The sequence below is a fragment of the Coregonus lavaretus genome (genome assembly GCF_964263955.1).
Source record: "Coregonus lavaretus genome assembly, chromosome: 7".
Classification (NCBI taxonomy): domain Eukaryota; kingdom Metazoa; phylum Chordata; class Actinopteri; order Salmoniformes; family Salmonidae; genus Coregonus; species Coregonus lavaretus.
In genome coordinates, this window is record NC_139994.1 from 49,703,483 (window position 1) to 49,716,531 (window position 13,049).

At 42.3% G+C, this 13,049-nt stretch overlaps 1 protein-coding gene across 1 annotated transcript; it reads right to left on the minus strand.

Annotated features, from left to right (window-relative positions):
* Positions 1 to 2,755: 2,755 nt before the first annotated feature.
* Positions 2,756 to 11,789, minus strand: LOC311132743 (uncharacterized protein). The gene is made up of 3 exons (XM_084166041.1): positions 11,580 to 11,789; positions 5,028 to 5,130; positions 2,756 to 4,475 (listed from the first exon to the last, which is right to left on the minus strand). The coding sequence occupies exons 2-3, from the start codon at positions 5,110 to 5,112 to the stop codon at positions 4,306 to 4,308; spliced, it is 255 nt and encodes an 84-aa protein (XP_084022167.1). The 5' UTR covers positions 5,113 to 5,130; positions 11,580 to 11,789; the 3' UTR covers positions 2,756 to 4,305.
* Positions 11,790 to 13,049: the final 1,260 nt, after the last annotated feature.

Consider the following 13,049-nt stretch of genomic DNA (forward strand, 5'->3'; position numbering starts at 1 on the left):
TGTCATTAGACTTAACAAACGAGGATCGGATGTCGTCAACCTTCTTTTCAAAGTGGTTGATGAAGTCATCCACAGAGAGGGAGGAGGGGGGGGGGGGTGGGGGGGAGGATTCAGCAGTGAGGAGAATGTGGCAAAGAGCTTCCTAGGGTTAGAGGCAGATGCTTGGAATTTAGAGTGGTAGAAAGTGGCCTTAGCAGCAGAAACAGATGAAGAAAATGTAGAGAGGAGGGAGTGAAAAGATGCCAGGTCGGCAGGGAGTTTAGTTTTCTTCCATTTCCGCTCAGCTGCCCGGAGCTCTGTTCTGTGAGCTCGCAATGAGTCGTCAAGCCACGGAGCTGGAGGGGAGGACCGAGCCGGCCGGGAGGATAGGGGACACAGGGAGTCAAAGGATGCAGAAAGGGAGGAGAGGAGGGTTGAGGAGGCAGAATCAGGAGATTGGAGGGAGAAGGATTGAGCAGAGGGAAGAGATGATAGGATGGAAGAGGAGAGAGTAGTGGGAGAGAGAGAGCGAAGGTTGCGGCGGCGCGTTGCCATCTGTGTAGGGGCAGAGTGAGTAGTGTTGGAGGAGAGCGAGAGAGAAAAGGATACAAAGTAGTGGTCGGAGACATGGAGGGGAGTTGCAGTGAGATTAGTAGAAGAGCAACATCTAGTAAAGATGAAGTCAAGCGTATTGCCTGCCTTGTGAGTAGGGGGGGACGGTGAGAGGGTGAGGTCAAAAGAGGAGAGGAGTGGAAAGAAGGAGGCAGAGAGAAATGAGTCAAATGTAGACGTAGGGAGGTTGAAATCCCCCAAAACTGTGAAGGGTGAGCCATCCTCAGGAAAGGAACTTATCAAGGCGTCAAGCTCATTGATGAACTCTCCAAGGGAACCTGGAGGGCGATAGATGACAAGGATATTAAGCTTAAATGGGCTAGTGACTGTGACAGCGTGGAATTCAAATGAGGAGATAGACAGATGGGGTAGGGGAAAAATTGAGAATGACCACTTGGGAGAGATGAGGATTCCTGTGCCACCACCCCTCTGACCAGATGCTCTCGGGGTATGCGAGAACACATGGTCAGACGAGGAGAGAGCAGTAGGAGTAGCAGTGTTTTCAGTGGTAATCCATGTTTCCGTCAGCGCCAGGAAGTCGAGGGACTGGAGGGTAGCATAGGCTGGGATGAAGTCAGCCTTGTTGGCAGCAGAACGGCAGTTCCAGAGGCTGCCTGAGACCTGGAACTCCAGGTGTGTGGTGCGTGCAGGGACCACCAGGTTAGAGAGGCAGCAGCCACGCGGTGTGAGGCGTTTGTGTAGCCTGTGCGGAGAGGAGAGAACAGGGATAGGCAGAGGCATAGTTGACAGGCTGTAGCAGATGGCTACAATAATGCAGAGGAGATCGGAATGAAATGAACTAAACATCTGGGAAAGGAGAGAGCAAGGCCTCCCTCACCAAAAAAAATATAACTCTCCCAACTTCCACCTCAGAAACTATAATTGTTTCACTGAACCACCCGAATAAAACTCTCCCAACTTCCACTTTAGAAATTAGAATTGTTGTAAACTACAGCGGTTCAATGTTTCAAGGACTAGACTCAACTTACTTTATTCAGCTAGCTAACTATGACGCCATAGCTAACTAGCATGCTAGCATCCAATAACACACAGTTTAGCACCAATACTTGGTTACAACAAACTACCAATAGTGTGTTAACACACTAAACAGATAATTCGTGTCCGTGTCTAGTTCTTTCATAACGCAGCAATGATTAAACGTTGGCTAGCTAGCACAAATATATTGTATTTAGCTACCACAGTACAGCCAGCTGGTAGTGTTGGCTAGCTAGCAATGGCTGCTGTGTTGACTTTGTTTGAAAAACGGCGTCGCTGCGAACGAATGTAGCTGGCTAAAAGGATATTGTATTTAGTTGCTACCGTTGCTAATAGCTACTAGCCAGCTAGTCCAGGAGGTGAGTTAGCTAGCTAGCTTCATGCTACACCCGGCACCGCCGAATACAAAAGTAACCTACAATAACTACATACAACAACAGCCCACGATGCCTACCTATAATACCTAATAATATACAGCCCATGATGCCTACCTATAATACCTAACTACAATCTAAATACATAGTTTAAGCCTTACTCGACAAAGCCCAAGCTATGTATAAAGCCAAACTTACCCAACGCCAGCTAACTGGGTGGCAGACTGCAATAAGTAGCTGTAATTAAGTACAGCAGCCACCAACCACCTAACGTTAATGCCTCGGATAATGAGGTTAGAAAAACAGCTGAATGGTAGGTAGCTAGCTGGCTCAATTACAGGTACTCTTAAGCGTGAAATAACATTGGAAACAACTAACCACAGTTGCTAAAAGTTACCTGTAGCTACCCGCTAGCTAGCTAGCTTTGTTGGTCCAAGTAGTGGGTAGGCTAGCCTCGTGCTTCGCCGGGGTCCGCCGAATACAATACTTACCTACAATAATTACCTACAATAACCTACAATAACTACCTAAGTAAACTACCTATAATACCTGACTACAATACCTACCTACAATCTAAATACATGGTTTAAGCTTTACTCAACATCATATAAGAAGCCAAGCTTACCTCCTGCTAGAGAAAACACAACCTCTCTGGGGTACAGAGATGGGGTAGTCATTTAAAAATCATGTTAAACAGTATTATTGCACACAAGAGTTAGTCCATGCAACTTATCTGACTTGTTTGTACACCTGAAGTTATTTCAGATGCGTTGAATACTTGACTCAAGACATTTCAGCTTTTCATTTTTTATTAATTTGTAAAAATGTCTAAAAACATAATTCCACTTTAACATTATGGGGTATTGTGTGTAGATCAGTGACACATAATCTAAATCATCAATTTGAAATGCAGGCTGTAACAACAAAATGTTGAAAAAGTCAAGGGGTGTGAATACTTTCTGAAGGCACAGTACATTCTCACCATTCCAAGTCTAACACAAAAGCCCCAGATGTAGTTATAGTGAGAAGCAATTACCTTATTGCTAATACAATTATTTTCTCAATTTGTATCTAGAACTTAGATTTGTACAACCATATATAACAGTATTAGAAGTTGGGGAAAAAAAGTAGGTTTTAATATCCTTAAACCAGTATGTGAAGCATCTGTTGACTTTCTGGTCACTTCATTGATGTTCCCCATAAGATGCCATTAGAAGTCAGTAAAGGTCAAAGCTGCATGTAAGATGGAGCGGGTAAAGTGGTGACGCAGTCAGTTAGGCAAGGCACTACTAGAAGATAGCAGCACCAAATTTCATTTCACTTTGGAAATGTCTCAAAAATTCAAAAGGCACTCGCACATCTGAGCCATCTTTGATGCAGGTCATTGGTAACATTTGAAAAAGTTGAGAAAAAATAAGAAACCCACACACTGCTCTTGATTAAACTTTACGTATCGGCCTCAAGGCCTTCGTCAGAGCTTTGGAAATGTTTTTAAAAAAGTTAAAAGGCACAAACTCTGAAACTCATTACTGTCTTTATCAGCCAATCCGATCAAACCTAGTTACCATGTTTTTCTCAGCAAGTGAGGACACTGTCAGGAAAAAAAAGAAACTGTATTTAAAGTTGGGAGTGCTTACATTTTCTTACGCACACACGCTAGCACACGCACTCTACACATACGTACATTGTAATATTGTTGTATGGTGGTGTTATACATTGTGTATTGTAGATATGTAGTGGTGTAATAATGTTATATGACATACTGTTTTATTTTTTGTTTTATGCGTGAGGTAAGTGCCTTCATGTGTTTGGACCCCAGGAAGAGTGGGGTCCCTAATAAATACAAAGCTAGTATTTTAAAGACACTATTGTTCTGCAGTTTGTGGTAACTTACACCCCAACACACACACTGAAAAAAAGGAAAGTAGAAAAAAAGGGTGGGAAGAAAAAGCCCATCAAAAAATAAAAGGAAAATAATGCACTTAGTAATAATGTTGTAAACATTTCTCCACCTCCACTAGCTACATTAGCATTCAGTCTTTCTCTGTAGCGAAGAACTCAATCTACTGTGATATATTCAACCTTTCACAGTCACCTCTGAAGGGGGAGTTGAGAACGATGTATTTATACACCACTGAGTAAATGAAGTCTCAGTCCTTTATATTCAACTTCTGCCGCATTCTCTGTTCTGTTGAGCTAAAATAATGGCTGCCATAGTGGAGAGGTGAGAGTTCATTTTCGGGGCGGTGATCATGATGATGATGATGATTGGACAAGCCCAGGTAGTCCCTCCCTGATTCAGTCTATATTCTTCCATTTGATAGGCTGTCGAGGCTGCTCTTACTCAGCAGGTTGCGTCCACGGCGTTGAAGTTGCTGTCCATCTGGTGTCTGAAGGAGAGGCGAGCCTTGCTGGAGAAGTAGATCTGGGATCCACTCAGGCTGCTACCGCCCTCACCCTGGCTACCACACGACACCGTAGACGACAGGCGAGGCTTCATCTCCTCTCTGGGGACTGGAGGGATGGAGAGAGATGAGGTGAAAAGAGAGAGAAGAGAGCAGATTTATTGAACCACTAGCACACAACGCTTTAGAATTATTTTCTTTGGCATGTCTCTACATGTCTACATTATATGGGATCATTTGATAATGCTATTTAACATACATAATGGTATGAATGATCCCTCAGGCATCTTTTCGTAATGTAAATATAACATGACATGCACTTATTTGACATTCTAATAATATCACCATCTTATAGAGGACGATATTCATTATGAAGTTATGGGTGGAATTAATGAATAAATGATTGATTGACAGTTATAATACTGGGAGGTTGATATTATGGACTACTATAAGCAGAGCCCAAGCATTTCTTTAACATGACCTAACTCTGACATACCTGGTTATATCAGATCACTTGTTTCAACATGTCTTCCAATATAAGGTATGTGTTTGATAATCATGTGTGCAGCCTTGGGAAGTTATTCTGACATAATGATAACGTATGTAATAGTGTATGTAATGCAATGGATAACTATGAAGTGGAAGCCTGTAGTTCTCTCACCTGCAGGTGGGGGGCACTGTTTAGCCTTGCATCGTTCCTTACAGCGTCTGTACCAGGAGAAACACTGGAGTACCTTCACACCCATGCCTGGAGCTGAGGAGCTCTGAGGAGAGAGAGAGAACGAAAGAAAGATATTAATGGTGAAGTGAGGGGAGAACATTTTGAAAATATTTTACTCCTGTATATATATTTTTCAATTATCTTGCTATCTTGTAGTTGCACAGCTTTTACACATCAGCTTTTGTCTTAATTGCCTAGACATTTCTTTGTTTGGATTGGAATGACTTCTTAGAATCAACTACTCATTTCAAATCACAAAATAACATATCAACCCACAACCACAAACAACTCTTAGCCAACTGATTAGCCTTTGCCTTGATAACAGCTACCAAAACAATTGTCCAACAAAAATGTAATCTCCACACGGCCATCTGCTATCAATTAACCAGACATTACTAAGAAGATGTGTCTTTATGAAATTGAAATGGGTCATTTAGCCGACACTCTTATCCAGAGCAACTTACAGGAGCAATTATGGTTAAGTGCCTTGCTCAAGGGCACATCGACAGATTTTTCACCTAGTCGGCTTGGAACCAGCGACCTTTCGGTTACTGGCACAACGCTCTTAACCACTAAGCTACCTGCCGCTCTTATCTCTTATCTTTATCTCATCATCACTCACAGGGTTGCCATAATGGAATTAGTCCGGTCTAGTCCACTAGTCCAGTGGAATTAATAATGGAATTAGTCCAGTAATGTCACTCTGTGAGGGGACAAAATATTCAATGACATGATGACACCATGATGACTGATGAGGCTTAGCTAATCTCTGTCTTGTCTCTTGTCAACAGTAGACGCAATAGAGCATTCACACAAACACACACCTCCATTGATAATCCAGCAGTTGGACGTCAATGGGCTACAGCAGACGGATAAAGGGGCTGATTAAAGCCTTGGCTGGAATTACACAGAGGTCACATGACACATACAACACAACACAGACAGGATAAGAGAGGCCGGGCAAATCATGGCATATAGTATTGTAGGTGCTTACAGAGACTGTGTGCCTACAGAGATATATACTGTGTTCTCTTCTGTGGTGTTACCCAAGTCATGTCAAGTCTGTTACTTGTAGGTGTCAATCAAGTCATGTCATATAACCCTGAATTAATTGACATTTAGATACATACTAATGCTCTCGGCATCTGTCAAGGCTATGCTCTTTCAATGACTATGAATGTATTTAGACTGAATGGTATGTAGGTCAACTGGTTACTTTTACTGTATGGATCCGGTACAGCTATGCCCATGGCAGTCTATATGTCTTACTCAGCCTTTTCCACAACATCTAAACAAAACTGAACTATACTGAACAAAAATATAAACGCAACATGTAAAGTGTTGGTCCCATATTTCAAGAGCTGAAATAAAAGATCCCAGAAATGTTCCATACGCACAAATAACTTATTTCTCTCCAATTTTGTGCACAAATTGTTTACATCCCTGTTAGTGAGCATTTCTCCTTTGCCAAGATAATCCATCCACCTGACAGGAGTGACATATCAAGAAGCTGATTAAACAGCATGATCATTACACAGGTGCAGCCTTGTGTTGGGGACAATAAAAGGCCACTTTAAAATGTGCAGTTTTGTCACACAACACAATGCCACAGATGTCTCAAGTTGAGGGAGCGTGCAATTGGCATGCTGGCTGCAGGAATGTCCACCAGAGTGGTTGCCAGAGAATAGAACGTTCCTTTCTCTACCATAAGCCACCTCCAACATCATTTTAGAGAATTTGGCAGTACGTCCAACCGGCCTCACGACCACAGTCCACGTGTAACCACGCCAACCCAGAACCTCCACATCCGGCTTCTTCACCTGCGGGATCGTCTGAGAGTATTTCTGTCTGTAATAAAGCCCTTTTGTGAAATGATTGGCTGGGCCAGGCTGCCCAGTGGGTGAACCTCGCTCCCAAGTGGGTGGGCCTATGCCCTCCCAGGCCCACCCATGGCTGCACTCCTGCCCAATCATGTGAAATCCATAGACTAGGGCCTAATTTATTTATTTCAATTGACTGATTTCCTTATATGAACTGTAAATCAGTAAAATCGTTTAAATTGTTGCATGTTGCGTTTCTATTTTTGTTCAGTATAGTTTACAATTGGCATCTTATTCTTCCCAAAGCGTTAACAAGTATAGACAGGCTTTGTTGGCTTGGTGCACACTACCCACCCTACGTTGCCTCTCATTGAAGTCACACACATACACGCGCACGCACACAAACACGCTACATTGCTTCTCATTGAGGTCACTGATTGGCAAGAAGAGTCATTCTGCCTGTTTTCCCAGCCTAGTTGAAGCGTTACAGATTGCGCGACATAAATGTGATGGTAATTTCCAATTGAGCCAACATTTGCAGCGTTTACCGTGAATGCAGTCTCTGCTAATGCGGAAGATTCAAGAGTAGTGCACTGGGCCTTTACTAGTCCTGTATTAGCAGACCGATCCAGCTGTCTGTAGTGGGCAACAACAAAACAATCATGGGGTCTCTCTGTCCTCAGCGATGAACAAAATTTGATTACAATTGAAATATAGTCAAAAGGTGGTACTCAATTGAGTCTGAAGAGCCCTTTCAGCAGTCTTAGTTTCAGTGTTGCCAGTATAGCTTTCTATTCATGAAGTATATCTGAAAATATGTCCCCTATTTGACTGACACTTTTATACTGCTAGTTACCGTGTTCCACTGACCTCATGTTTGAAGGCACCGGAATAGAACAGAGAAATGTAATGACTCTCTATGGAAACAATCATATTACTTTCTATTTTAAAACCTCTCATGGTCTTCCATCATCACAGATCTCCATTTAGCACCTGCTCTGTGGTAACATCAGGAGAGGGTGGTGGTGCTGCCAACAAATGGAGGCTTTCTTGCAAACCCATGACCACACATAACAGAAGCCTTTCACTAGATTCTGCTGCAAGTGCAGACACGCAATCTGTAACAAACATCCTCTGACCGGTGTGGGTGTGTTTTGCTGGCTGCTAGAGCTCTCCCTGCACTGACAGGGATGAGCTAATTTCATAAAGACGTGACAGCTCTCTCACACAGTCTCTGAGCGCCTTTGACTCCTACGGGTCAGGCCAAAGGGGGGACTCATATCAGTATTCCACTCTGTTGAGAGTTAGTCACGATGGGTGAAAATAGCTTTCAAAACAACTCTCTCTCTCTCACCCTCTCTCCCTTTCTATCCTTTCCCCAACCCCTCCCTCTCGTTCTCTGCCTCTCTCTCTCTCGCTTCTCTCTCAGGTATGGCTCTTATCCATATACACAATGAATCCGTTCTACTAAGTTACATGTTGCTCGGCCAAGCACTAACTATAGGAAGTTGTTCAGATAGACAGACACTGATCAATTTAGCCACTTAGGAATTCCTAAGAGGGAAATAAGGAAATGGTTGAGTTTGTGATAGCACTGAGTTGGGTTAAGGCACCATTATTATTGGAGAGGCACTGACTATAAAACATACCCTTGTTTTTTATTGTATGGGTAGTATTATAGTGTACATAGGAGAGTGATGGAAAGAGAGCGGGGTGGGCAGGAAAGATAACAAATCACCCTTGTAGTGTAGAGCACACATTGGTCAGATTTCTTTTCCAGACCTTTCCATGGGCCAAAGTCGTATTCCTTCTTATTTCTGTAAAAACCCTGAAGAAGGCCAAAAGCCGAAACGCGTTGGTTCTACTCTTTGCAATAAATATACTTTTTTATTTCATTCCATTTGTCCTCCAAGTGTTGCTGAATCCCCTCTCTACTTCATTGGCCAAAGTTGTGTATTAATAACCCACTCACACACTCTCCTTTTCTCTATCTGGGTCACACACACACAATAGACGGTCAGTGGTGAGGAAGTTTGGGCCCTGGTCATTACTGCCTGTAGTACAGCAAGTCTCTGGCAAAGAACAGCAGTCACAGAGCTTAGAGCAGAACAGCAAAACCAGTCCAGTGGAAGAGAGAGGGAGGGAGAGAGAGAGAAAGGGGAGGGGAGGGTTTGAGAGAAAAGGTTTGAGAGACAGGGAGAAAGAGAGAGAGAAGAGAGAGAGAGAAGGAGAAAGAAAGAAAGACGGAGAGGGGATTGGAGAAGAGAAGGAGAGAGGGTGGGAGAAGGTAGAACAGTGCCCACCTAAACAACAGAGAGAGGGGGAAGGCTGGAGCTGGGCTTTGGGCCTTTTTTCAGTGCATGTTTTCTGTGCAGGAACCTGCCAGGCCAGCAGGGCAGAGCACAGCGGTGACGTGAGGGACGTGAGGGACGTGCAGCCCTGAACGATGTGCTTTTACTCATACACACTGCCTGGTCAGTGACTTGTTCAGGCAGCTACTGATTGCTCAATATTACTAAAATACTCATAGGTTGTCTTATCGCCCTATGGTAAATACAGGGGGATGTGTGTGTTTGAGTGTTCAATGTGATTATCCAGTTTACTCTCAGCACATCCCTCTGTATTTATCAAATCAAAGTTTATTGGTCATGTACACAGTTTAGCAGATGTTATAACGGGTGCAGTGAAATGCTTATATGTTAAATGTATATGTTAAACGCTTATATACATATGACAGGTTACATACAGAACTATACACTGTAAACAACATAACCATGTAAAACACACATTCTTCGTGTGTGTTCCTACCTGGAATGTAAAATGGTTTGCAGCATGTAACATAACCAGGAAAGTCAAAGTATATGAGCAAACTCTACAGAAATCTGATTTTCTGTTTTTCAACCTTTCCTACATCCATTCCAAGTCTTCAGCCCCTTGGGAGACATAGTGTCTGTCCCAAATGGTACCCTATTCCCTATATAGTGCACTACTTTTGACTAGGGCCCATAGGGCTCTGGTCAAAAGTAGTGTACTATGTAGGGAAGAAGGTGCTATTTGGGATGCACACTTAGAGAACTTGTGGCAGTGAGCCTGGGTCTGTAATAGAGCTCGCCAGCTTGTAGTCCAAAAAAACGGGAATGAGTTACCTCTGGTTTGTTCAGCCATTCCTATGGGGAAAATTAATGGGGAAAGAATAGGGTTTTGGAATAAACGCCGAAAATAAGGTCTGAGGTTAACACAGGCTTAGGAGATCTTATACGTTTTGATCTATGCACTTTGCACTATGAAGCACATTAGGCCTATTGGTGCACAGTCTGCCCACTAACATTAGAACCCTTGCCCATCTCCAAAACAGCTATGGAAATGAAAAAGTTATACTCTTCAAATCTAATAACATTTCTCAATCTGACTCAAAATACAACTTTTCTTGCAGTCGTGTCAGATCTTTTTGCATGATTTCCCTCCGGCCATTTTCCAATGTTGAATAACGGTAGGCCTTTGGAATTTTACCATGCTTCCAGAAGAGGGGGCCCAATATTTGCATGCCATAGAAAATAGGGCCCCCGACAGGGTTGAATGAAGTGACAGAACAACAGAGCAATATGGGCTAATCCAAGCTTTCAATTAAACAGTGCATCACCGCTCTCTCTCTCTCCTCACCTCTTTTCTCTCCCCCCCTCTCTTTCTCCCCCCATCTCCCTCTCCCCCTTTTTCTCTTTAATATTTTCAAATACCTGGGTTAAATGCATGGGAGTGTATTTTAATCCCTGTATTTGAGTATTTTCAAATACATGCCAATACTTTCCAAATGTATTTCCAAAAACATTCCAATATTCAACTACTTGTATTTTCAAAAAAAATAATATCTGAATACTTACTTCGAAATTAATGTGAAAGTAATTGAGATATTTCAAATAGTATTTGAACCCAGGTCTGGCAGTTGCATAATTTTTCTGTTCAAACTGTTTGTCTGAAAGACGAGTTGTGGATGTAAATAATAAATAAAGGAGTGTTTTTACACTTTCGTGGAAGAGGGAGCGCTGACACGCTCTGACAGTAAGTCTATTAATAAATAAATCCATCTCTGTCTAAATAAAGTATCTTACATAAAATACGTTGTTTGGAATCATCTGGAGTTGAGTAGGAAGGTTTAGTTTTAACTAAGATTGCATTTTCTGATATCCATTCAGGCTCCATGTATTCATAAAGCATCTCTGAGTAGGAGTGCTGATCCAGGGTCAGCACTCTTACTATGAGACGCTTGAATACTGGGCCCAGGTGTAAATCATAAAAGCCAAATGATGGCCCAATATCGAAGTCAACACTGAACAACAATATTCTAGTCGTTCTAAATACAGGCTCACTGTACAGCAAAGCCTACAACTCTCATGAGACCCTCTCACACCTCCTCCTACAGCTAAGTAAACAGCCTGCTCCCTCTATCTCCGAGGCAAGTTACACTTTTCCATAACATTTAGGCTACTATTTGTCTGTATGTGTTGTATCCTACCTTCTACTCTGCTTTAAATTCATTAAATGTCTCCTCAAAAGTGTACTACAGTGAAATAACAATACTGTTCTTGTTTATTTATGTTGTAGTTTATGATAAAAGTATGAAAGTCTGGAATTTAAAAACGCACATTTTAACCTTAAAAGAAGCACAATAACCTACCTGATCAGTTGCAACTTTGCAGATCTTGAAGAAAAATGTGAAATGTTCAAGTAGGCTACCTATACAGCCATTTGCAACTTTGCTTGTTCCACTTTCTGATGTAAGTTCTGCTAGCTATATGCGAGCTCCACAAGACTCCGCGCGAGGCGACCGTTCTATATCGAATGCGCAGTGGGTCTGTGCACTAGATGGCAACATGGGAAGGTTTGTGGAGCGCGTGGAGAGCCTGAACTTTAAATAGCTAATCCCTATGCCCCGAGACACGCCTCCCTAACTACCTCTCTTCCTCCCTCCTTTTCTCTATGTGGTCTTCAACAGTCTGTAACAAGTTACAGTTTAGCGAGCCTAGAAGGAAAAAATACACATCCCCTTTCATTGGATATAGGTTATTGATTAGGCCAATATTATTGTCTGGAATATGGTCGTGAAATTATGTGTGAAACTGGTAAAACAAAAAAGACATTGACATTATTATTATTATTATTATTATTATTATTATTATTATTGACATGAAACTTTTGAGGAATGAAGTCACACACAGACAAATCAGTAGCAATGTTTAGGTCAGTAGACCTACTGGATAATTAGGGATTAGAGTGGATATAATTAATCAGGATTTGATGCAATTAACAAATAAGGCTGAGAAGATTATAATGCACTAGAGGAGTGAATCGGTGACCTGTGAATAAATGACTGGAGGGATGAATAAATTAACGTGGGAACAAAATAGAAGAGTATAGCATGAGAGAAAGCGAGAAAGAGAGATCACTAACTACAAGGTCTCTCTCTCTCTCTCTCTCTCTCTCTCTCTCTCTCTCTCTCTCTCTCTCTCTCTCTCTCTCTCTCTCTCTATGACCAACAACATTTTCGACAAACATTAGAGATCATGTACATGTATGTGCCTGCATTAACATGCCCCTATACGCCCTGGCCTATACAGATGTAGGATCTTAATTTTAGCCAGTTTGCTACAGCAGGAAAATAATCCTGCAGCGACAGGAATTGGGAATCGTAAGGGAAAATTAAGTCACATTTCAAAGTGGAAATTACAAACTTCAGAAGCCTTTTTAAACCTCAAATACACTATAAATTGAACATTTCCTGCATTGCAGGAATGTTTTCCTGCAGCAGGGTGATCAAATTAAGATCCTATATCTGTACCAACTCACCGGGCCAAGTCATTTCCTCTCAGCTGATTCACAACTGTCCCAGTAAGCGCGGACAGGTTGTTTGAGTTTGCTCTCCTCCTTGTTTCCAGGAATTCTATGTATTTATACACCAGCCTGCCAGGCCAGTACCTATGGAGTCGTGGCGTGCTGTCGTGACATGACGTGAGGGTGTTTACTTGGAAACAAACTTGGAATCCATCTCTGCATTAAATCAAAACAAAAGCTAAGTTAACTGCACAAGTTGTATAAACACACCCCCTCTTCTGGAACGCGTGAGTGGAGGAGAGAGGGAACGGAGGAG